This window comes from Xenopus laevis, chromosome 3L (assembly GCF_017654675.1).
Source record: "Xenopus laevis strain J_2021 chromosome 3L, Xenopus_laevis_v10.1, whole genome shotgun sequence".
In the NCBI taxonomy this organism is placed as follows: Eukaryota; Metazoa; Chordata; class Amphibia; order Anura; family Pipidae; genus Xenopus; species Xenopus laevis.
This window is the reverse complement of record NC_054375.1, coordinates 114,414,973-114,441,204: the sequence shown is the minus strand read 5'-3', so window position 1 is coordinate 114,441,204 and position 26,232 is coordinate 114,414,973. Positions and strand designations below refer to the sequence as shown.

Here is a 26,232-nt window from a genome sequence, read left to right as displayed (position 1 = left end):
GATTGTGTTTCATAAACTACAAATAATTAGGTGTGTCACTGAGTGGTGTGAGTGAGCCCATAAGCAGATAGATTATTACAACAATATTCATGTGTTGCTGGAACCAAGCCAGCTATGGAGAGACTTGAACGACTGCTTCTGCTTCTCATTCATGTCTGTCTGGTGCTATGGGTTACTGGACTGATAAAGTTTATAGCTTATGAGTATCTAAATATATGATTGGAATAGGGAGGATCATATATAAATTCTTACTTAAAGTTCCTGCGTCATAGGGGCAGATTTACTAAAGGGCGAATCGCTGCACTTCGCCAGGCGCAAATGCACTCAGACTACGCTTATTCACTAAAATGACTATATTCTTCTTTATTGGATACAATGATTGGTGGACCGTACCAACACACCCGTAGGTGACTTCAGTGAAAGAAAATGTTGTTGACTAGTGAGTGTAAATTTACATTAATATTGGATTTGCACATAGGTGAGCCCCTTTTATTCTATATTTATTAAGTGGATAACAACACCATTTAGTTAGTGTATGGTAGTGTGTTCCTTTACACACTGGATTCGAGTAATTTGGCGCAATTTATAGACGTACCTATATCTCGCATGTTTGACATGGCCTTGTAAGGTTTCTTGTACTTCAGAGTGATGCTGAAAGTAGCTTTCATTGCTGGCTCATCAAAGCAGGGGAAGGCTTTCCTCGCATCAGGAGCCTGCATCTGAGTTGTTGCAATGATCCTGTCACCAAAAGCACAAATTAGCTGCAATTAGGAGTCATTATTAGCCTTCATAATGTACAGTATGAAAATGCATTGTTTTTACTTGGTGTTTTCTGAACTTACTAAATTCCACTAACTGCCTACACCTTTAAAGGTAAAGTTACACCATAAAAGTCTTTGGTAAAATTCCCATAAAGTTCTTGCTGGTTAGCTATCTGTTCACACGCCAGGTTGCACCCCATATTCATCTGCACCCTACATAGCCATCTCTGTTGCCTACCTCTAGCTCTAGCCCTGTGTGTATGCCAATATTTTTATACATGTTAAAGACACAGTCAATCCATTTAAAGGGGGCACAAAGCTATTGTAAAAAGCTATTACTGTATAACAAAGATTTACTTCATCTTTTTCTAAAAATCTCTCTTTAGAAAGATGTTAGCACTTAAACTGAAACAAGCTATTAAAGGAACATGGGGCTACACAAATAAGGAAGGTGTATGTCATGGAGTCACATTTATTAAATGTAGTTCTCTTGTTTTAATAGATATGACTCCATGTCTTGCACCTTCCTTACCTGTGTAAAACTATGTTCCTCGATGTTGCAGGAACTAAGAACACCAGTAAGAAGAAGATAAAGAGGTCAAACTAATTCTGGCCGTAAAAAGGCCAATAAAACCTGTTGACTTGGTCCTTCTAGACTAAGTAAGCAGCTTACTAGCCCATGTCTGTTGGTCCTTCTGACAGCTGGCCTGTCCTATATCTTGCCAAAAATCAGCTTGATATCTGACGGACAGCTATGAAAATTTTATCAGGCACTAAAAGACCATAGGCTTGATCATCTATCTGTATTGTGTTTGTATTGAAATGTGTCACAGAAATCAAACAGAGCCTTCTGGGCAGCCCACTGTTCAGATGGATCATTTAGCTCAGCTGGGTCACCCCTTTCTACGATGTCACTCTATTGAAATAGAAAACTCTTTTCCATTGAGATCAATGTGTTCCATTTGAATCGCAGAGAAACTCCCCGTTTTACATGTTTAAAACCTGTCTGATAGCTTTTGGGAGAGATTGCTTATCTATAATATATGTTTTTTTTTACATACAAACAATGAACAGTTAAAACAGTGGAATTAATAAATACTTATATGCAATGATAATTTTAGATTGGAACATACTCCAGATTCATATATGCTCTAAGTATTATGTTAACTTATAAAAGTATTAAAGTCAGTAGGTACCACTACAGGAACATAATATACTGTCGATAGTCTTACTTGGTTACATTGTCTTCTACATATTCGCTTCTGTAAAATCCAGCCAGGTCATCGGCCAGCTCTCCAATAAACTCTGTGTAAAGGCTATACTCTTTCCCAGCCTGCAGACTCTCCGCAACCTGTACCACTAAGAACTGCTTGTCTTTCTGGAAGAATGTGCCCTTCAGAGCTACTTCCTTGGTGCCTTCCATTAATTTGGCATCAAAGTTATTAAATTTGGTGTGGTTGAGTTTGTTGCTGTGGATCAAGATGAGGTCAGTGGCTGTGTTGCATAGGAAGAAGGCAGAACTTTTGCCATGGAACACATAAAGCCCAGCTGCATTTTTCTCCAAGTATGGCTGAAGCTCAACATCATAATGAATTGGCTTCAAGGTTGTTGGAAGCCGGTACTTGTTCCAAGGATCATTGGACTGAACAGTGGTGGCTGTTGATGTGCTGGTGCTCGATGTTGTAGTTGTTTCTTCAGGTGGCTTAGCAACATCATTATTTTTGGCCCTTTCTTGAGAGTAAACGACTGCAAGGGCTATGATAGTAGACACGGCAGCCACCGTGAATATGATGCCAACAGCTAATACAAGCTTGCTGACATAAAATCCCTTGCCCATGGTGCCGTCAGAATGAGAAGCAACAAAATAACTTCTGCTTCGTCTCTTTATATCTCCTCACCTCAGAAGATAGGGCTAGAGGGTCGTACAAGTGCACTGTAATTAGTGAAACATTAACTGGTCGGTCCAAAGGTTGAAAACTGGCAAAAAACTGTATCTTTCTGGATCTTTAGCATCAACCATGCATGCTGACAGTCTTTGCTGTTCAATCTAAAAGGGCTGCTTTTCCTGTAAGGGAAAATGAAATGGTGATTAGTAACTAAAGATAAGGCTTAAGACTTTTCTTTAGAAAACTGTTTTTCAGAAAACAAATATGGCTCTGTAGGCACTGTTAATCATTGGCATGTCCTGCATTTTTCCAAGTCATATTTTCCTTCAATTTGGAATACAAAATAGGTTCTACAAGTAATTCTATCTCCATAGAATACCAGCCTACAGACACAGACTCTTCCTACTACATTTGCTCCTCTTCTGTGAAAGATTTACAGATATATAAGTCAATATATTCATAACGTTTTCTGGATAACAGATCTTTCTGTAATTTGGATCTTCATTGCATAAGCCTACTAAATAATAATTTAAACATTAAATAAACCGAATACTATTGTTTTGCCTCCAATAAGGACTCATTATTTATTTTATGCCCCTTGCGATTTATTGTTTAAAGGGATCCTGTCATCAGAAAACATGTTTTTTTTCAAAACGCATCAGTTAATAGTGCTACTCCAGCAGACTCCAGCAGAAATCCATTTCTCAAAAGATCAAACAGACTTTTTTATATTCAATTTTGAAATCTGACATGGGGCTAGACATTTTGTCAATTTCCCAGCTGCCCCCAGTCATGTGACTTGTGCCTGCACTTTAGGAGAGAAATGCTTTCTGGCAGGCTGCTGTTTTTCCTTCTCAATGTAACTGAATGTGTCTCAGTGGGACATGGGTTTTTACTATTGAGTGTTGTTCTTAGATCTACCAGGCAGCTGTTATCTTGTGTTAGGGAGCTGCTATCTGGTTACCTTCTCATTGTTCTTTTGTTTGGCTGCTGGGGGGGGGGGGAAGGGAGGGGGTGATATCACTCCAACTTGCAGTACAGCAGTAAAGAGTGATTGAAGTTTATCAGAGCACAAGTCACATGACTTGGGGCAGCTGGGAAATTGACAATATGTCTAGCCCAATGTCAGATTTTAAAATTGAATATAAAGAAAATCTGTTTGCTCTTTTGAGAAATGGATTTCAGTGCAGAATTCTGCTGGAGTAGCACTATTAACTGATTCATTTTCCCCATGACAGTGTCTCTTTAAGGAGCAAGAACCACAAAGGAAATCTTTCCAAAACCACAAGTGTATCTTTATCTGAAATATTGATTAAAGATAGAAAGAAACTTTGGAAAAATTGCACTGAAATCTCTCTACTGTGCATTTTGCATCAGAATTTAATAAACAGGTGCATCAGCTTCTATGGCAGGCAAATCTAATTTTCTCCTTGATGATTTGCAACAATGCCTAAACTAAGGGGGATATTTATTAAAGTCCGAATTTATCTCAATATTTTCTGCTACAAACTCCTATCAAATCCGCTTGGGTTTTTTTACGCTTATGTTGTATTACATTTTCCCGAAAATTTGCTTAGCGGGAAAAAAAATCAGATTTTCACTATTTTTTTCGGATATTTCATTTCGATTTCTGTCCGAAAACGTATTATTGCATGAAACCCAGAGCACATCAAAAAATCATTGGGATTTCTCCCATTGACTTATATCTATATAGACAGATCTGAGATGCCGGATTTTCATATTCTGACTTTTCCATCCTCGGGGTTTAATAAATTCCGAAAAATTTATTTTTTTACTAAAAATTCAGATTTTATACTAAAAAAACCACGAATTTTTCGTGTTTTTGCCATTCAGAGTTTAGTAAATAACCACTATTTAGAGCTCACTGAACCTGTGTGTGTCACTGACACTAATAAAATCCAAGATGGGGAGGTCCTGCTCACAACTTGAAGGCCTGGATCATTACTACTATAGCAATGTAGAGCCTTTAGGCTGGTGCAGTAGGTTCAGTATATATAAATATGGCATTTCTAAACATTTTAGCATTTAGGTTTCCTGTAAAAGGGTTAAAGAAGTTAACCCAATAGATATAATTTTGCTGTAAAAAGAAAATATAGTTATAAGTAACTTTACAATATACATCACGTGAATGTTTCCAATGGTTTTAAAGTTATTTGTAAATGCAGTATTTGTGTGTCCCTTTTTGCACTGCAGAGCCTAACTCTTGTACACAGTATCAAATAAAATAAATCATGGCAAAAAATGCACTGGATTTACGGTTTACAACTCCTTAATACCTGCTTCAATATGTTTGATTGCACAATTGCAATAGCTGCAAAATCTTGTTGCCACATGTGGCAGGGCATTAATGCTGGTAAAAACGATTATTTCCCTAAAATAACAAGTACACTTTTACAGACCACTAGAAATGTGACAAGATGCTCCCTAATCAGCAGCACTCCGGAAGAATTGAAAAAGTGAAAAACTTTACTTAAAGTGCCCGAAACGTTGCCTAAAGCACTTTAAGTAAAGTTTTTCACTTTTTCAATATTTTTCCGGAGTGCTGCTGTCTTCATTGATTTGTGGAATTCTACCCTGACAGGGGGTACAGCTTGCACCTGGGGCTGCAAAGAGCCTGTTCCGCTTTGGAAGCACACATGAATTCAATTTATAAGATTCTCCCAGTCTTTCATATTTTTCTGCTCACTGTGAAAGGGAATTATAAACACCTCTTTGATCTGGACATTGACTGCCTATTCTCTGTTTCCCCCCTCCCCTTCTGTTCATGGCAGCTAGCTAGGGTAACACAAGGTGCAGAAGGGTGATGCTCACTTGCGATTCTGCAGTCCTAGACTGATCTGTGTCGAGCAACATTCAGAACAGAAAAACAGGTATGAACTATGTATGAAATGGTGCACTGTCTAAATGGGACTTTTACTACCACCAGTTGATCCAACCTGCATAGAAAATGCTTTTTCAGAAAATCGGTGGTTTCAACAGCTACAAAAATTTGTGCAAATCCATGTTAGAATTTTGTCATGTATTTTGTTTACCCGCTGTCTTTTGCACCAGAAAAAAAAGCTTCTCTAACAAGGTAGGACAATGTATCTGCTATTGCAGAGCTAGAAAAAGCCTTAATCGCACATTCACCTAATTCATCTTCACATTGACTCCTATGCATTTTGGAGGAATTTCACTGTTTTGCAAAGTTTTGCACTTTCACTAAATTTTTGAAAAAAATGGGACAGGTTTTCTCATCTCTAACTGTGGCATCATAAATATTTAGTGATAATAACAATAATCATTTTGTCATATCAAGAAAGTTCTTTAAAGCATCATGACTCTGCTATTATCTTAGTTATTGAGGGGGAACTATCTGATAAACATTAACAGAAAGAGCAATTCATATAAGAAGGCCATATCCATAAATAATCTTCTTATCTCTTTTTCCAACCGTAGCAATTATATAACCAGACAGTACCAACACAATACGTAAACGTAAGTGCAAAGATCTTTGTCCTGCCTTACACAAGGGGTAATCATTCCTATTACAGATAATAAATACTTTTTTTAATTTTCAACTGAGCCCTGAGCGTTTAAGTGATCTAGTTTCTACTGAAAGGTATGAACATAGCACTTAGCAGTAACCCTGAATATTGCAGGTATAAAAATATAACATGAGAGCCCACATTTAAACTCCATGACACACGACAATTGATTTATCCAGTATATTATGTTACAGAGGCTCATCCTTAGGCTGAACTGGCACATTTATTACCGGCGAAAAGTTGCCAGCGTCCACTTCACAACCAGTGCAACACTTCGCCAGGCAAAATTTCAGTCAGACAACGCTAATTCACAAAAATTTGCAGTCTATCACTGAACTGAGCGTTTTTTGAACTTTGATGCATTTTCCACTCAAAATATGATGTAAGTAACCGAAGATTGAGGAAGATCTATGTACTCCATTGCACTTTGCCTGGTCTGAGCTGGTGAAGGCAAGTCTGGCGAAAGGTAACGTTCAATAAAATCCACATTTTAATGAATTTTAGTGAGTAAGTCTATTTGCCAGAGTGAATTGTCAATTGAGTGCGAATGATCTCTAGCACCTGTCTCTTTCATTAGCGAATTGACATAGTAAAATGCCAAAGTCCCTGTGGGCGGTAACGCTGGCGAATTGGCGTTAGCGTTAGCCACTTCGCCCTTTAGTAAATCTACCCCGAAGGGTGAGCCAGTATTTCCAAAAGGGGCTTTGGAGAGTTGTAGCTCTTCAACAGCCAAAGCATAAAACATTTGTTATCCATGTTTGTAGCTGCTCATTAATTTAATAAGCATCGAAAACAAGGATACCCTGGCTGCTTTAAAAATGCAGGATGCTGTATATGACTAACAAAAGTACAAATGTAAAAAGGCCACATTTTTATTGTAAAAAAATCTGGAAATCCTGATGCAACCACAAGGTGGCAGACAAATGGTGCTCTAACATAAATCTCTGGGAAGCTAATTACCTCCATTGTTAACTTAATTAACAAATTAGCCCTGATGTCCAGGACACTGACCAAGGAATTATTCAACTTGTTAACCTTTGTGTTAACTATTAATATCATGTAGATAGTGACATCCTGAGATAATTTGCAGGTTTTTATTTTTTTATTTGTGGTTTGTGAGTTCTTTAGCTTTTTATTCAGCAGCTCTCAATTTCAGTAACCTGGTTGCTAGGGTACAAATTGCCCTAGCAATTGATTTGAATAAGAGACTTATGAGTAGGAGAGGTCTGAATAGAAAGATGAGTAATAAAAATTAGCTATAACAATACATTTGTAGCCTTACAGAGCATTTCTTTTAGATGGGGTCAGTGCTAGCAAAAGTCAGAAGAAGAGAGCAAATCATTCAAAAACTATAAAAATAAATAAATGATGAAGAGCAATTGAAAAGATGCTTAGAATTGGCCATAACATACTAAAAAGTTAATTTAAAGGTGAACCACCTATTCAATAAATATTCAAAACCACCTAAACCAGTCCTAGAGATGCAGATCTATGATCAGGGTTACAGGCTGCCCAGCAATAAAAACAAACAGGAAACCTGCAACATATGTCCAAGAATATCTGAAATGGTCTGGAGTTGGCTGGAAATGCTTTTTCAGTTCAGCAACGTGATTGTTTGCTCTTCCCCCACTTCCATTGTTCTTGTGTTTATTATTCTTATTATTATAGGGGTAGTGACAATTACATATATATTACAATATAATTGCTATTGTTATTTTTATTTGTCTAATCATTTGCCAGCTATAGTTTCTACAAACTGTGTCTTGTACACACAATCACTGAATTTCTAATAACATATTATATACATGTTTTTGTTCAGTTTTTTGGCAGGGATATTTAATTATACAGTTCTCTAAATCCCCAGCCAGTTACAACCTGAACTGACTAAACAGCGACTGACTGGAGATTTAAAAGGTCAAAGACCCGATCACAACCTGACAGATACTGAAGTTATGATCTACTCTAGGTAGTTAGTCTTCCCAAGATCCCCTGCACAACAAGACCGCAATTTAACTGATGGGCAACTTACATCACTTTAGCAGTTTGGATACAAGTTGTGTTCTGCCACAGAACAAGGTATCTTTGCACCTGTGGATCAGCCCCACTCTTTGTATTATGACACTTGATTTATATTAAGTGAATGTTAATGGGATTCGGTTATTGGATATGTGAAATACATAAGGCATGAATACACAGGCAGCTTGGGTGAGTAGCCTTTCATTTTACGCAATAGTCCCAATAGTCATTCATTTATGATCATAAAATGACTAAGCCATTTTACCCATATCAAGGTGAGCTCAGTTTTCTGGTCCTAACTATTTACATCTGGACATACTTTATTGGATGGCCCCTCCTTGCTTAAGGCCCCCATACACGGGCTGATAAAAGCTGCTGACAGACCGAGTCGGCAGCTTATTGGCCTGTGTGTGGGGCCATCTGACGGACGTCCCTGATCGATATCTGCCCCGAAAGTCAGCCAGATGCTGATCGGGCAGGTTAAAAAACCCATCGGATCTCAGCCACATATTTTCGTTGATGCGGACTCGCGATCCGACCGTCCGTTTTGCCTCCATTCTGATCCGATCGTCGGGCCCTAGGGCCCATGATCGGATCAGCCCAATATCGCCCACTCCAATGTGGGCATATCGGGGAGTGATCCGCTCATTTGGCAACATCACCCTGTGTATGGCCACCTTTAGTTATTAGAATTATCTTTGCAAAAGTGTCTCCTTACCCATGCATTGGTCCTGCAGACTGATTCTGTTCCACTGAGTGTTTTTATAAGGAAGCAATTGCAAGACCAATGCATTAAGTTGAAGGGTGTAGGCATGCAGAGCAAATAATTAAATTATTATGGAAATGCCACTGCTCACAAACAATGTATTTTGTTTGAACTGGGAGATTAAATCCTTTCCTAGGTCTGTTGGTTGAGCTTTCCCCTTTGGTCTGATCCTGTGCTGGACATATATTAATTATTAAAGCTCCTCTAATGGAAATCATATGATGTCCTGGATAAGTCACAGGCAGCAACTACTATTCTGCAGTCTGGAACACTGTATTAGTCAGATACATCATCTGATTAATCTATCTGAGGTCTTCTGCTTTTATAAGGAATGAAGTCAACAGTAGTACAGTGCTACGCAATATGTTGGCGCTATATAAATACATGTTAATAATAGTCATTTGGGTCATTATTGTACCCAAAATGAGCAAAGTCAAAGTGAGCTCAGTTTTCTGGTCCTAACTATTTACTCCTGGAAGTTCTTTATTGGATGGTCCCACCTTGTTTAGTTATTAGAATTATCTTTGCAAATGTGTCTCCCTACCAAGGTCCTACAGGCTGATTCTACCCCACTGCATGTTTTTATAGGGAGGCGATTGCAAGACAAACACATTAAAGTGGAGGGTGTGGGCATGCAGATCGAAATTAATTCATTATATTTTAATGGAAATGCCACTGCTCACAGACAGTTGAGTTTGTTTATACTGGGGGGATTACATCCTGTCCCAGGTCTGTTGGATGAACTTTCCGCCATGGACAGATACTGTACAGGACCTGTGATTATTACTAAAACTAATGGTGAATCATATGATGTCCTGGGTAAGGAAATGACTATTCTACAACTTGTAAATCCCCATGAACACTGTGTTAGTCAGACACATCATCTGTTTAACCTATCTGAAGTCTTCTGCTTCATTTTAAAGGGATGATATCATTTGGGTCATCGTAAAATAAAATTGGTTTACAAATAGCCTCTTATGGTAAAAATATAAATAAAGGGGACTTACTGTAACTTTAGCAAAAGGAGTGCTATTATCTCACTGGAAGGTCAGGTGGAAATTGCAATCATTTTAAGGCATTTTAAGGCTTTTGGCTATGTACTATACATCAAGGTGGTATTTCTGGAGATTAAAAAAAACTATAGCACTTGCAGAAGGGGTAAAAATGGACAACACAGTTACTAGGTGCCCTAGAGTGATGGAGACCCCCAGATGGAAATGTATAATACTAGCTAAGTTTTCTGGCAAGGCAGTTTTTCTACAATGGGAAATGGCAAACAACATTTTCAAATATTTACTACAATATGGCTAGGTCCTATAAATAGCAGATGAGGACTGTGATGGCAAATGCATTGTTAGCCTTGGAGGAATGTAGGAAAGCTCCATGCCAGGAGATATGCCCCAGAGTAGCCATAGCTAATCAATACAGTAAAAACAACACCAATTGAAAGATGATAGAAATAAAACATGAAGACTAATTAAAAAGAGATAAGAGATTTCAGAACACAAAAAAGATGTTTTTCCCATAGCTGAACTACCTACACTGAGTGGAATGTATATTTTCCCTCCACTGGTAGCAGTTCTCTCTGGACTGAAGTATTGTTACAAATGTCTAATGAATGTCAATTTCCACCACTATATCCAAAATGTACCCTTACCTTGGAGTTCTGTTCTCATAAAAAGTCTGCACAGAGTGATGCCACTTGGAGACGTGTGCACGGGTACTTGCTATTGTCTTGCTACGCCCATTCTGAGAGACACCGAGTTCTGTATTTATTTGCACTGCAATTATCATTTTTTTCTATCTAATCCAAGATAATATTACCCATTATAGTGAATCACTGTAATTAATTAGCACCCGCGTATTCCTCATATACAGGGACAAGATGGGAAGCAGACCCTGCATTTGCTGGGGGGGGGGGGGGTGTGGCTAGGAATATAGCAGGTCCAGAGGAGGATTTACTAATTTGTAAATTCAATATATCTATGCCAAATAAGTCACAGCTGGAAATGTGGCACCATCACCATCAAGGAAAAATGGGTAACGGACATTATACTGCAATTTCCCATTGTTCTCTAATAAGGCGCTGGGCAGATATGCAGGGCACAATCCTGCATATCTGCCCAATTAATTAATGTATATATTAACATTCCTCACTGAGCTCCATTCTAAAGAAATTCCATTTTTCCATGTCATGAGCAGCAATGTTTTGCCACTAATGAAGTGTGCAGTTTCCTATATTCGGAATGCTGTGGTCTCAATTATAGCAATGTTTATTGTGTGTATAGACACTGACAAGGGGAAAACTGAGCCACACTTACAGGTTTACTATTACAGGTTTGGGCTAAATGGAGGCCTCTTCCAAGCATAGTTCCTTGGCATAATGCACATGAGAATATTCTACAATGTCCTTTATTTATAAAGACTAGAGAAACAGTTTGTTTGCAGATTGTTCGGCTAATATGCTGGCATTTACCTACAATGTACCATGTGTATTTGCAGTTTTTTTTTTTAAACAGCTTTAAAGTTTGAGATAGTGTAAATGATTCCAACCTGTGAAACCCTGGATGTTTGACCTTTTCAGTTTGAGATAATAAAAAGATTACATACTAAGTACATCCAACTCAAATCTTTACATTTTAATTCTGTAACCGTGGAGCACAAACAATGACAGGTAAATAGTTTGGGGAATAATGCTAATAGTAACGCAAAGGGAACTGGAGCCATGTCTTAAACATACAGTATCTGCCTGGAGAATCTGAGCTAGCTTAAGGTGGCCACAGATGCAACATCGCCAAACGAGCGGATCTTTCCCCAATATGCCATTAACGAGCATGGCTATATCAGGGGTAATCTGAACGCAATCCGATTACGATGTGCAATGGGCTCCGGCGGGATCAGTCGGGTCAAAATCAAACCTGTCCGATCGACCAAATGACCGATCTCCGCCGGACGAAAGATGTTGGCACTCACCACACACGATCCGAAAATCATTTGAATCCTCGAATCGTATGATAGGATCTGTGTGTCTATGGCCAGCTTTAAGATGGAGAGTTGAAGAGTGGCAGAAAATAGTAGCCTTTTTAGTTAATATCCGTGTTTGCAGTGCTACCTATCCTCTCAGTGTTATCAAATAGGATAGAAAGTACAGTAGTTACAGAGTTGCAATTTAGCCTTTAAGTATTAAAAATGATGCAGAGTTTGTGGCTGACTTGCAGTTGGTTGGCAAACAATTTGAGGAGAAATTTTGGGAAGAAAGATGAGTTTGCACATCATGCTGGTGGCTGGCATAGATAACTGAAGGTTGGATACAGAGTTCTCCTACTCCTTCTTCTTCTTTATATAAATATATGTACCAATGTAATGTTAAAATTAGAACTGGGACTTATATTTATGACTGCTCACAATATTAGTATATGTCAGGGGGAAGCAGTTACAAGCTGCATAAAAAATAGACAAATAAACATTCTTGATTAATTTTATCTCAAAGTTTATATGAGTTAAAATATTTTTATTGATTGCATGGCCCTTATGTATTCAATGTTTGGTTATGTACCTTCACACCTATATAACTATACATACAAAAAAGTTTCCTTGGTGCCTAATAAAATTCTTTATGGCAACAGGCAAGGTTTTTACACAGGACCAATCCAATGAGACCCCTACTAGACAGAATGATCTGACCCCTTTGCCCGTGTTATACAGATGTGGAGCTTTTGGGGAGATGGTTGCCAGTATGCCTCCCTCCTCCTGTCCCTAAGCAGTACAGTGATGACACAGTAAGGGCTCATTTATTATGTTGGCTTTGAAGAAGCCAACATACTGTTCTACTAGTTCAGCTTGTTCTTCTTCTTATTATTATTAGCGCCCCCCGGTTTTCTAAACGCTATTCCTCCTACAGTTTTAGGGGTACAAGCGCCAAACTTTCCACACCTATTCGCCTTATAGCAAAGTACGTTGCTTGTGCTTTAGTAAGCGATCCCACCCACTGCGCCCGTGCGGCGGACCACCGAAGACGCCTTTTTTCGTATTGACTTTGACAGGGAAAATTTTCAAATCGCTGCCGCTCGTACAGTTTTGAAGCTACACTCCCCAAACTCGGACCGCATATTGTTGGTGCCACCCCGAATAAAAATATGTATTTTTGGGGGGCACCCCAAAGTGGGCGGAGCTACCAACAGCCAATGAGATTTTAGCAATTTTCTAAACGCTACTCCTCCCAGAGTTTTAGGAGTACAATTATGAAACTTTGCTCACTTGTTGGCCTCATACCCGAATAGGTTGCTTGTGCTCTGTTAAGCAATCCCACCCTCCGTGGCCCTGTGGCGACCCCCCAAAGACCCCATTTTTTCCCATAGACTTTCATTGGAAAATTTGAAACTTTTGCCACTCGTACAGCATTAAAGTTACACTCACCAAACTTGGGTCACTTAGTCATGGGGTCAACCTGAAAAGTTCTGTCACATTTTGGGGACTCCAAAAAGTGGGCGGAGCAACAAACAGCCAATCAGATTTTCCCTATTGACTTCAATGAGAAAATGTCAAACACTGTCATTCCCACAGTGTTAAAGCCAGAGACCCCAAACTTGGCACCATGGGTCACTGGGGTTAGAATTTGGAAAAGTGGGCGGAGTCTACCACAGCCAATCAAATATTAGCCATTTGTTTCAATGGGAAAAGTTAAAACTGTCGCCGCTCTTAGATTGTTCATGGGAGGGTCCTCAAACTTGGCACAGTTGGTCACTGGAGGACCGGGATCAAAATCTGGAAAAGTGGGTGGAGCCAAAAACAACCAATCAGATTTCTTTGATGATTTCAATGGGAAAAATTAAAATTGCTGCCATTTGCACATTATTGCTGTCATGGACCTCGAATATCACAAATGTGGTCACTGGGTGTTTGCACTTCAAAGTTAGGAAAAGTGGGTGGAGCCACCAACAACCAATCAAATGTCATTCATTGATTTTCAAGAGAAAAACATAAAACTGCTGCTATTATTATGGCGTCCATGCCAAGTGTCCCAAACTCAGCACAATTACTCACTGGGTGACTGTGGTCAAAATTTAGGAAAAGTGGGCGGAGCCAATAACAGCCAATCAGATTTTACCTATTGACTTCAATGTAAAAGTTTCAAATACTGCCATTCTCACAGTTTTAAAGCCAGAGGCCCCAAACTTGGTACAGACCATGACTGGGTGACTGGGGTTAAAATTCGGAAAACTGGGTGGAGCTTAAAACAGCCAATCAAATGTTACCTATTGCTAATCAATGTCAATATATAAGTTGCTGCCATTCTTTCACAGTTAATGGCAGGGACATCAAACTTGGCACAGTCGGTCACAGGGGGACTGGGGTTCAAATTTTAAAAGTGGGTGGAGCCAAAAACAGCCAATCAGGTTTTTTTGGATTGATTTTAATGGTACAATTTGATCTGCTTCAATTTTCACAGTTTTAAACCAGATTCTACCAACTTTGTGTACTCTCTATGCACCAGGGGCGACTGGCCCCAACACCTCTTGCGTTTCAAAGCCAACATCTTGTGGTTTCTTCAGAAACGACACCATCTAGTTAAACCTTGATTTTTTTCTGGTTGAGGTTTTAAGGGGGAAAACTCAAATTTTTGTACATTTATTATACCCCAAAACTGCTAAAAATCAGAATCCAAAAATACACCATTTCAAACCATTTCGAGGTCATGTAGAAGTCAATGGCAGATGTCCCTGAAGTTGTCTCTTGACATCGTGATCTGCGCTGGATAATCAAAAAAAGTTTTGTTGCAATGTTTTGTCGCTCTGTTTTTTTGAGAAAATGTATTGATACATGAGTTCAAATTGTGGAAGGGAGTTTGGTCAACTTCGTTTTCATAAAAAACTGAGATTAATTTGGTTTTAGTAAATCAGCCCCTAACAGTATACCTGTAGTAATGTTTTATTGGCTGCATAAGATGAGCCATATATACTGTGTACTGCTTGGGTGGGAAATCCCACATGCATTGGTAGATATATGACTGAACTATGCAAATTTGTGGAGATACATTCACTGGCCACATCTACTCTAAAGCCCAACATGCCATATTTGGTCTTGAATGTATACCTATGAACTTCTTAAAAAATCTGAGTTGTCACAGTTCTTTCAAAAGACACCCTATGCCAATGATCTACATTTAAAGTGGATAAATTGCTGTGTGGGATGGTTGAGTTATTTTTTCTTTATCTATATCGAGTGGTTAATTGAGTTTTATTGACAGGCAATTCAGTAATCTTGAGTCAAACCCTTACTAAGTCCTGTTTGGAAATAAACAGCATGTGTATTTTATGAGCAATTCTATGTTATAAGAGAATAATAACGTGATAATAAACTTGTAGTCGGCCTTCTCTAACCTAGTGCAAATCAGGATCATATACTGCAAATAAAAATAGAATAGAAATATGAACCTGCAATCTAACAACAAATGGAGGGCTGCATGCAACCTGTTTTATGTCACTCACTCCCAGATTTTCTTTGCAAGAGGAACTTGCGTAAAATTATCAAGGCAAAGTTAACATGTTTTGAACTTGATGAACTTCCCATAGCTTGAAGCCAAATATAACACGGACCAACAGATTACAAACTAAAGGTCCCCATAGACATGATGATTCTTCTTTGGTGAACAACCGATTTCAGTCCAGTCTGACCAATCCGTCAAATTATCGTGCGGTTAGTGGGATTCGAACGATCATACATCTTACGATTTTTCGGCCGACATCTGTCAGAAAATTGATCGGCCAGGCTTAAAGTGCAATCTATCTATGTTTGCAGGGCCAAGCAGGCAGCTACTCTTCAGTTTTGCTGGCAATATCGCCTGAAATGGTCTTTTTAGTTGATGGACACATCTTACATTTAAACGATCATTTCAAGATAATTATGGTCTCACTATAACGATTGGATCTTTTAAAAATCTTTCCATCTATGGCCAGCTTTACAGTATGGAATGACAATCAATTAGTTATTGTCTTAAAAATGGTATTTTTTAAAAAATAAATCATGTAGAATGACGTTCGGCCCTGGTCTAAGACCGTCTAAGACTCAAAGGTGCACAACCCTTTTAAACTGTTTGCTGCATTAACTAGTTAAAATAATGACTAATACTTGACTGTAAGCTCTATGGGGCAGGTACCGCTTTCATACTGTCTCTCTTACCATATGACACTTAAGCTCTGTGTATTTATACATATTTATTGTATTTATTATGTTACTTGTCCTCCATGTGTGTACTTTTATATACTGTAAGATTGTACAGTGCTTACAACACTTTATAAACAAAGTTTATACATACAGTACATATACACAAACATACATATTTTTACAGTTGGTGGCAAAACAAAAATAAGAAGCAACTGGAAAAAGTGTTTGGAAACTTTAACTTAATCTAAGTTTCTTATGAGTAACACCCTTTCCCCTTATGAGCACTATCATTATTGCTTATACAATTAGAGCAAAGGCTGCCCACAATGTATTGCATCTGTAGATAATTTCTTATTGCATCTAATTTTGGTAAGTACAAATGGAGGCTCTATAGTATTGATAATGCAAGGTTATATCATTGCTAACCTATGAACCCTTCAGATAAAGCAGTGATACTAGCGGACAAACAGAAATAAATGTTTTATAGGCTCACACAAGCCATAGGTACAGATGCAAAGTTCACTTGGTGACCCTGCTACTATGTGTTTGTGGGGACATCTCTTTTTAAATGGGGGTGCAGCAAATGAAGCCATTGCATTGATGCACCATTGAAGTTCTCACATACTGCACTCAAGCTGGAACAGTACCCACATAAATATAGTTCCAGTAACCACCAGTAAGTGTTACTGATTTTTCTTGATACACAAGGTGCAGCACATTCAGAATGAATTGTGATCAGGCACAAGAGAATCCTATTCGTTCTATCTGTAGGTTCTCACTTCTGGCCTAGCACACAAGGGAGGGGCATATAAGTTGTCCGTGTCCCGTGCCATGCAATTGTTTACATGGCAGCTGCAGCTTGCTCCTAATTCACTACCTCCCATACTGGATGCAAAGATTTGCACCAGTTTTGTGTTGTCATGCTTATGCTGGTGCGAAACTGGTGCAAATCTTTGCTTATACTGGACTTCTGCAAAATATTTTTTATTTTGGGAACTTTGCAAACCCTTGGCAAATGAGATCTTAAGGCTTAAAATAGCATTGCTAGTGCATTTATACAAAAAAAGATACATTAACCCATACAGCTTCTCGTACTTGCACTACCTGGGGGGAGCACGAACGCTGCTATCCAGCCTACTCTGATTAATTATGTGCTAGTGCACATATTGAAGGTTATATTGTTTAATTCTGAGTTATCAAAACAGATATTTTATCACAGCCTTGATAGTCTTGCCAAGGCCTAGTTAAAATGTTATACTGTGCAACTGGGTTGTCTGTCACCTGCAAAATATATTACTATCTTTAAAAGTAAAATAGTTGAGATTTTAATCATCCCCAAAAACATTTTCTAGGTCAGACCCCGAAACATCATTTCTAGACCTTACCTCCCAGGCATTAATATTAAATCTTATGCTGCCAAAAGGGCAGGGAGCAAGGCACTAATTGCCAATCTATGGTCATCTGCAACAAAGGTCAAATCTCTGCAGGAAATGCAACCAGGACGGCCAATAGCTATACATGCAAAAAAAAACATCTTGTGCTCATCACAGGGAACTGATTCATCACAGATACTTGGCTCCACATTGTCTTTCCTTCTAAATGTTCAGGGATGGGTCAAATTACACAAATCCAAATAAATAGCAGAAGAAATGCCAAGACCACTATATAAACTTTTACAAATTCTTTCAAGTAGTACACATCTGGCACAGACCAAAAGAGGGGAAAGAGTTCATTTGTGATACCTCTGACCTTCATCCTTAGCAGCCCCCCTACAGCTGTGCCATTAGTGATCTTCTCTCTCTTTCTGTCAGTAGGGAAGCTCAGACACAAGAAAGGTGTCAATGTTGCTTTCTTCTGCAGTGCTGCTATTTTCTCTTCTAATACCAGGTCATGAATCAATCGCCCCTTAGTCAGGGCTGATCTTTGGACTTTTCAACTTTAGAGGCCACACAAAAAGCCACATGGAATGATTTGGGGGGGGGGGGGTGTCAGACTTACCATCATTTACACAATCAATAAACAGGGTATTATTCATGGAATACTACTAGTATCCCTCTTTTTGTAAATTAATAATGATAATTAATAATGTTGATATAAAAGCAAAAATGTTTTGTAAAGTGTTATGCCTTAGCAAGCTTTTTATCCTACATCTTCTCACACTATGAATTTTGGGCACTTAAAGGGGTGGTTCACCTTTAAGTCAACTTTTAGTATGTTATAGAATGACCAATTCTAAGCAACTTTTCAATTGATCATCATTATTTATTTTGTATAGTTTTAAATTATTTGCCTTCTTCTTCTGACTCTTTCCAGCTTTCAAATGGGGGGCCATCGGATAACAAATGCTCTGTAAGGCTACACATTTATTGTTATTGCTACTTTTTATTACCTGTTTGTCTATTCAGGCCTTCTGCTGTTCATATCCCAGTCTTTTATTCCACTCAGTGCATGGTTGCTAGGGTAATTTGGATCCAACCAAACAGATTGCTGAAATTGAAAACTGAAGAGCTGCTGAATAAAAAGCTAAATAATTAAAAAAACATAAATAATAGAAAATGAAAACCAATTGCAAATTGTCTCGGAATATCACTCTCTATATCATACTAAAAGTTAAATCAAAGGTGAACACAACCCCTTTAATATGCAGAGAAACTTGCATTGATGCCAATGTTAATGGAGGGTAGCAGGCTGAAAAAAGGCCTGTGGTCCATTGCCCTTTAGGGATTAAATACTGCAGTAATGTAAACAATGGATTTCATATCTCTCAACACGGTGGTTATAAATGTTAGGCTGAATTTCAGTAATAAAGCAGGAGAGAAACAAAGAGGCTTAACTCTTTGATTGCCTTTCCTTAAGCAAGCACAAAGTGACTATAACTAGGTACATGGTTCATCTCCAAAACTACCTTACATTATTAAACTTGGAGCATTGATTGTTGGCCCGGATACAAACATTAATTTTGTTTAACTATAACTATCCTTTATTTATAACTATCAGTCTGTTAGCATGGACTGAGACATATGTCATATATGTGGTTTTCTCATTACAGAGAGCTGTCACTGCACCATTCTCTCTAAAGCAAAGCCTGCCCTTAATGACCTGAGAAATCAGCAGATGCATCTCTATACATGGAAAGATAAACTGAACCCAGTTTAGTTTCCAGTGTACATATTATGCCAACGTGTGGTTGAGCACAGATGAAAGGCAGCACATGTAAATAGACTAAAAAAAGGAAAACATAGATGGAATTATTAAGCATATATTGAGATTAAAAATCATTGGGATATTTTAAGAATACAACGATTCTGTAAACACCTTTGTCCTGCTGCCTAGATGCTAACCACTTTAATAATAATAATAAAAAAAAAAACATTTTGACATATTTTAGTTTGTGGGAATGTTCATCCCATGTTGTTGTAGCCCTGGCTGTAATGAGACATGGAACTCAGTAAAAACTCCATCTTCCTTGTGCATGTAGAAATGCAACTTGTGCACTTAGATATTATGTATACTGTAGAATATGTTAGTAATGTTATTGCAGAGCACATTTACAGATAACCTAACTTATAACCTTCCAGAACCAGGGCCATTGTGAGTGCCGCCCAAGGTGATCTCTCGCCCACTTTTCTTGCGCTAAAGCAAGTCGAGGGGGAACTGCATCACTAGTGCAGAGGGAGCAATGGTGCTTTAATCATCATTTTGTCTCTTGCCATTACCAGGGGAGGCTTTTTGTGGCACCTGGTAGTGGTAACTTGCGGGCTACTGTCTCCTGATGTGAGTTTCTCAATTTGCCTCATGGCAGCAGCGCCCCTGGCTAAATCCTTCAGCTGAGCAGTGCTGAGAGCTTCGGTTTAGCTAAAAACTGAATGTCCCTGTACTATGATGTAGAGCCAACCACTATCCAGAAACAACAATAACATAAGCATTAGGACAATTACTAAATTATGAAGTCTATGGAATATGGCCTTCCCGTAATTTGGAACTTTCTGGATAACAGGTTTCCAGATAACAGATCCTCTACCTGTTTTCTATTTTCTTTTTTAAACACTGAACACAAAATGTAACCCATTAGCATCCATCTTTGTGTCTGTTCCTTATGCAGAGCAGCTGTAGCCTGTGGCCTTGTACTGGTTGTACATTTGCTCATTCAGTACAAGGTACAGAACACAGTGCTCTTCTGAGCAAGAACCTCTTGTGACTGTGCCGGTAGCAAAATTGTGCTTTTTTTTTCTTTGCATGTTTGTCCTTTACACAGCTTCCTAAACTTTGAGGCTGGAATATATAGGGGGCCCAAAGCAGTAAATAGGGGGCCAAGATAACAGATCAGTTAGGGTGAGATTTGGTCTGATTATTTACTGGTGAACACGGCTGATTTGGCCCAGCTGATGCCACCCCCTGCTCAGTTTTCTTGCATCAGAGTGGGTTATGGGGGGGGCACATCAATAGTTTACAGAGTGCAATATTGCTCTCTGCACTAGCAGAGCCGGAATTCTGATTTAAAATAGGAATTTGGTGCTGGTTCCGGCTCATGACAGTATTACTCCTGTTGGCGAGTCACTTGGTGACTTTCTGTTCATTGTATCCTGTATCTGTACCTGGGATATAAACAACAGGAATTCTGACAATGTCAGATGGCCAAAGTCTAAAAACCATTGAGGTCTGTAAACAAGGATTCTAAGAGAGGGTGTGGAGTTCTCACTGCTGCACACCACCTACTTGCATATAGGGTGCATTCAATTCCCAGACTGCCTCCAAGTCCAATAGTATCCAAGCCATGTAAAGGGAAGAAGTACACCAATTCACACAGGCTTAAGCCTTCATCTTGTTTATTGCAGAAATTGTGGCACAAGCTTCCGGGAACCAACCCCTTCCTCAGGTGCTTCACCCCTAAAATCCTGCCACCCTAGGGCCGCCACCTTTGTGGCCTTTCCTCAAATACAGGCCTGCTGCTACTGTTGGTGTGAAGACATGGTGATGGCCACAGTAAAGAATGGAAAAACCTGAGTGGTTATATGGCAACAGAAGTCATAATAGAGAGAAGACAGGGTGTTCTTGTATTTTAAAAACAATGAAGGAGCGATAGTTAACAACAAGGGAGAGATGAAAGGCTCAGCTATCACAGTCCCTATGGTGAAGAAATGTGCAGATCTGTGGCCCAGGATTGCTTCTAATGGTGAAGCAATCCTTAATAAATATTAAACATTGTTTAAACATTAAACATTGTTGACAGACATACATATTTTATTTTTTATCGTGGTTTCCCTTAATTACATTCTCGCATAATAAATTGCAATTGTTAAACTTTGAGCTGCGGTGTAATCGGCACTTCTCTTTCCGAGTATGGACCATTTCCAACAGCCTATGCATTGATACAGTCTTCTCCAGACAGACCTACATAGGCCTCTATTATGATTTGATTGTTGTGTAATCCACTGCCTCTTGCTCCTTAAATGTGTGCTGATAGGCATTGGATTCGTCCATCAGAGCACACACAGATGGAATTTGGTGCAAAAATATATACTTAAGGCTAATGGCACATGGGTTGTTTTCTCTGCTGGTGTGAAAAGAAAAGACGTGCTTTAAAGGCTTTCGAGTTAGCTGGGACAGCCGAATCATTTATAAGGTACAAGGAGGCCAATAAATCATACAAAGAAGCTATAAGGCAAGCTAAAATTGATATAGAAAAGGATATTGCAGCAAGCAGTAAAAAAAATCCAAAATATTTTTTTAAATATGTTAATAGTAAAAAAATGAAGCAGGAAGGGGTGGGACCCTTACTATCAGAGGGGGGTCAGCTGGTTGATGAAAACAAAATAAAAGCGCAGATTCTGAACTCATATTTTTCATCTGTCTACACAAATGAGGAACCAGTAAGTGAAGGTTTCCTTCTTAACAGTCCCAATTCTAGTAATACAACTAATGATGAATGGTTCACACATGAGGAAATTCAAAAGAGACTAGAACATGTTAAGATTTATAACAAAGGTCCGGGGCCAGATGTATTCATCCCAGGGTACTTAGTGAGCTTAGCTCTGTGATTTACTTAATTTTTCAGGATTCATTGAGATCTGGCATAGTGCCCGAGACTGGTGAATTGCTAATGTGGTGCCTCTATTCAAAAAAGGATCCCGTTCTCAGCCTCAAAACTATAGGCCAGTTAGTCTGACGTCAGTGGTAGGAAAGCTTTTCGAAGGGTTAATAAAGGATAAGATACTGGACTTCATAGCAAATCATAATACTATGAGTTTGTGCCAGCATGGTTTTTTGCATAATAGATCTTGCCAGACTAACTTAATTTCTTTTTATGAGAAGGTAAGTAGAGACCTCGATTCTGGGAAGGCAGTGGATGTGATTTACTTAGACTTTGCTAAAGCATTTGATACAGTGCCACACAAAAGGTTACTGGTTAAATTAAGGAATGTTGGCCTGGAACATAGGGGCAAAATAAAAATTTTATTTGATGTTTTGAAGGTTTCCCAGGCTTGTGTAGTGCTGCTACGAATACTTCCATTGAAATTTCAATTTGGCGCCGTTTGCAAATTAACCATCGCTAGCATAACTTCGCTTTGCTTGGCGAATCAACGCTAGCGCAACTTCGCAACCTTACGCTACCCCTGAGCGCAAGTTCGGATTTCAGTGAATTTGCGTAGCGCTGACGAAAATTCGTCTGGCGAAGTGCGGCGAAGCAGACGCAAGCGCAACTACGAATCTCAGTGAATGTCCCACATAGTATTTGTACCTGGATAGAAAACTGGCTAAAAGATAGACTACAAAGAGTGGTGGTAAATGGAACATTTTCTAATTGGACCAGTGTTGTTAGTGGAGTACCGCAGGGCTCTGTACTAGGTCCCTTGCTTTTCAACTTGTTTATTAATGACCTGGAGGTGGGCATTGAAAGTACTGTTTCTATTTTTGCAGATGATACTAAATTGTGCAGAACTATAGGTTCCATGCAGGATGCTGCCACTTTGCAGAGTGATTTGTCTAAACTGGAAAACTGGGCAGCAAACTGGAAAATGAGGTTCAATGTTGATAAATGCAAGGTTATGCACTTTGGTAAAAATAATATAAATTAAAGTTATACACTAAATGGCAGTGTGTTGGGAGTTTCCTTAAATTAGAAGGATCTAGGGGTTTTCGTAGATAACAAGTTGTCTAATTCTGGGCAGTTTGATTCTTTGGATACTAAAGCAAATAAAGTTCTGTCTTGCATAAAAAAGGGCATTAACTCAAGGGATGAAAACATAATTATGCCTCTTTATAGGTCCCTGGTGAGGCCTCATCTGGAGTATGCAGTTCAGTTTTGGACTCCAGTCCTTAAGAGGGAAATAAATGAGCTGGAGAGAGTGCAGAGACGTGCAACTAAATTGGTTAGAGGGACGGAAGACTTAAATTATGAGGGTAGACTGTCAAGGTTGGGGTTGTTTTCTCTGGAAAAAAGGCGCTTGCGAGGGGACACGATTACACTTTACAAGTACATTAGAGGACATTACAGACAAATAGCAGGGGACCTTTTTACCCATAAAGTGGATCACCGTACCAGAGGCCACCCCTTTAGACTAGAAGTAAAGAACTTTCATTTGAAGCAACATAGGGGGTTCTTCACAGTCAGGACAGTGAGGTTGTGGAATGCACTGCCGGGTGATGTTGTGATGCTGATTCAGTTAATGCCTTTAAGAATGGCTTGGATGATTTTTTGGACAGACATAATATCAAAGGCTATTGTGATACTAAGCTCTATAGTTAGTATAGATATGGGTATATAGAATTTATGTGAAAGTAGGGAGGGGTGTGTGTATGGATGCTGGGTTTTTATTTGGAGGGTTGAACTTGATGGACTTTGTCTTTTTTCAACCCAATCCACTACCTTCAGTTCCCAAAAGGTGTGAGCACTGACAAACAAGGGATCAGCCCGTCAGAACACACAAACTGTTTTTGCTGCAAAAATTTATATTTTGGCACTTATACACAAGCGGAGAAAACAGTCTATGTGCCATTAGCCTTAGTGTCTCCATATCAAATTATACTGTGTGTACACTCACTGGCTGATTCTAAGCCTGCTTTCAGTACACACATTAAGGGAGCCGAAGGCATGGGCTAGTGTTTACATCTTTTCTATATGCCTTCCTATTATTATTAATTTTCCAATTAAACATTGGTACAAAATGTAATTTTGACTGGATGAACAGCTAAAATACTAGCAAGGTGGCCCCATAGCAATTTATTGAGGCAGGAGTCCAGTGATGTAACTAGATGTTACTGGGGCCCCACAGCAAATTAGTTTTAATGTCCCAACATACTGTATCTAGAGGTTGACTTTTTTACAAATATATGTTGAAATTGCTCATTAATTAGGGCCTCATGGGGCTCCTATACGACTGCCCCCTGCAGTTGCAGGGTCTGCTTCATCTGTATTTATGCCCCTGCAGGTGTCCAAAATAAAGTTCATTTAGGGTGAAATTGGTGTGAATGTATAAAGTACTTGCTGCTTTAGATACTCCTAGATCTATAGCAGCGGGACAGTATTTCAACTTTGCAATGAGCCAAGGGGGCTCACCAAATGCCAAACTACACAGGGGGAGGTTAAACCAAAAAAAGACTATAACTGTCTGTACTGTGTATTTATGAGTGTTTAGAAGATTTCTTAATCTGTTCTAATAAGCTATGAGTTGCTTATGTTTCCTTCATTCAATTCTACAGTCTATACGTCTCATTTAAATGTAGAACAGTAGTAATACTTCCACAATCACAGCCCTTTGATCCTAATTACACTGTATTGGCCATAAAGCTCTGCTCTATTCCACAAAATTCTTCATCATTGCTGCTTCTGCAAACCAAAGCAAGGCAGGTGAAACCAGTGCGAGAGTTTGCAAATTGGACATCCATGGGTTTTTATGGGCATACTGTGTTACCACATTAGCTGTGTGTAGAGCATCCTCCATATTATGCCCTTTGTGCTATGGTGTCCTGCCATAACCTATACATAAACGTTTTTGTACAGATGTTATTTGCACAGCAGTACAGGCTCGACTGACTTTGTCAAAACAAAATGACATACATGACAGACATGCAGACATGGGCAGACTTAGTATATATATATATATATATATATGAACAAAATCATCTAATGTTTAAAGAAAAGATGTGTTTAGAAAAAAAATAAAATTCTACTCGAAATCATGATGTATAAATGTGTGGAAATATAGCAGTTTGTTGTAAACTTTCAGGAAAGTTCCAAAATGACTTTATCTTAAATCTGCGAGTAAGAACATATGACACCATTGCCTAAATAGAAAGGTATCCTGAGTATAAAAGAACCATTTGTTTCACTCTTTTCTCCCACTAGAAACATTAAACCAGACAATCTTCACTCACCTTTTGTGTATTCATTCCAACGATTCATCAGCATATAAGCTTGTAGTACCGCTCCAGCGTACATAGAAAGCCTTGAAATAATGTCCCTGTTCCTTCTTAGGAATAATAACTACAGGAAAAATCATGGCAGGACCACACAGCTGAGAGTCTCCGAAATCTACGTGATGGTACTTGAGTGATTCTCCTAACTGAAATTCATTTTTCTCCCACACAGACCCACACACTTAAAAAAGCTCATGAAGGTCTGCTCTTTTACACCAAATAAGTTCAACTTCCCTCTCTCTCCCTCTCAAAATTAGAAACAGGGTAGGGAGAATTTCTCTGAACATAAATGCTGGTAACCTGACCCACTGCTTGAGCAGCACATATTCACAGTTAACCACTTGTGGGCCGATGTTGCCCAATTACAAGGTCTGGAAGCTCAGGCTCAGTTTGCAGATGAGAAATGCCCTCCTGGCACATTTTGTCATATTTAAAACAATCACTATACATTATGGAAATGAAAGCCTGATTCTGCATCTGGCAATACATATATATTTGTAAATGTCTCCATGCAAAGACTACATATATAAGATATATTTTTCTTTCCAGCATGTCAGCAAATTTGGGGATGAAATTTTATTTGCATTTGGAGGAATAGATGTTACATTTGTTTATCCTCCACCCCAAAGCCTGTAAAATATTGGGAAAAAAGCACAATTAAAAATGTTAATATG

General features: G+C 38.8%; 1 protein-coding gene across 1 annotated transcript in view; it reads right to left on the bottom strand.

The window, feature by feature from the left end:
* The window catches only part of anpep.L (alanyl aminopeptidase, membrane L homeolog), a 42,756-nt gene extending 17,091 nt beyond the window's left edge, over positions 1-25,665 (bottom strand). The window contains 3 exon segments of the mRNA NM_001095122.1: positions 596-738; positions 1,994-2,826; positions 25,517-25,665. Coding sequence (NP_001088591.1) covers positions 596-738; positions 1,994-2,598 — 748 coding nt within the window. The 5' untranslated portion in view covers positions 2,599-2,826; positions 25,517-25,665.
* Between the last annotated feature and the right edge of the window lie 567 nt (positions 25,666-26,232).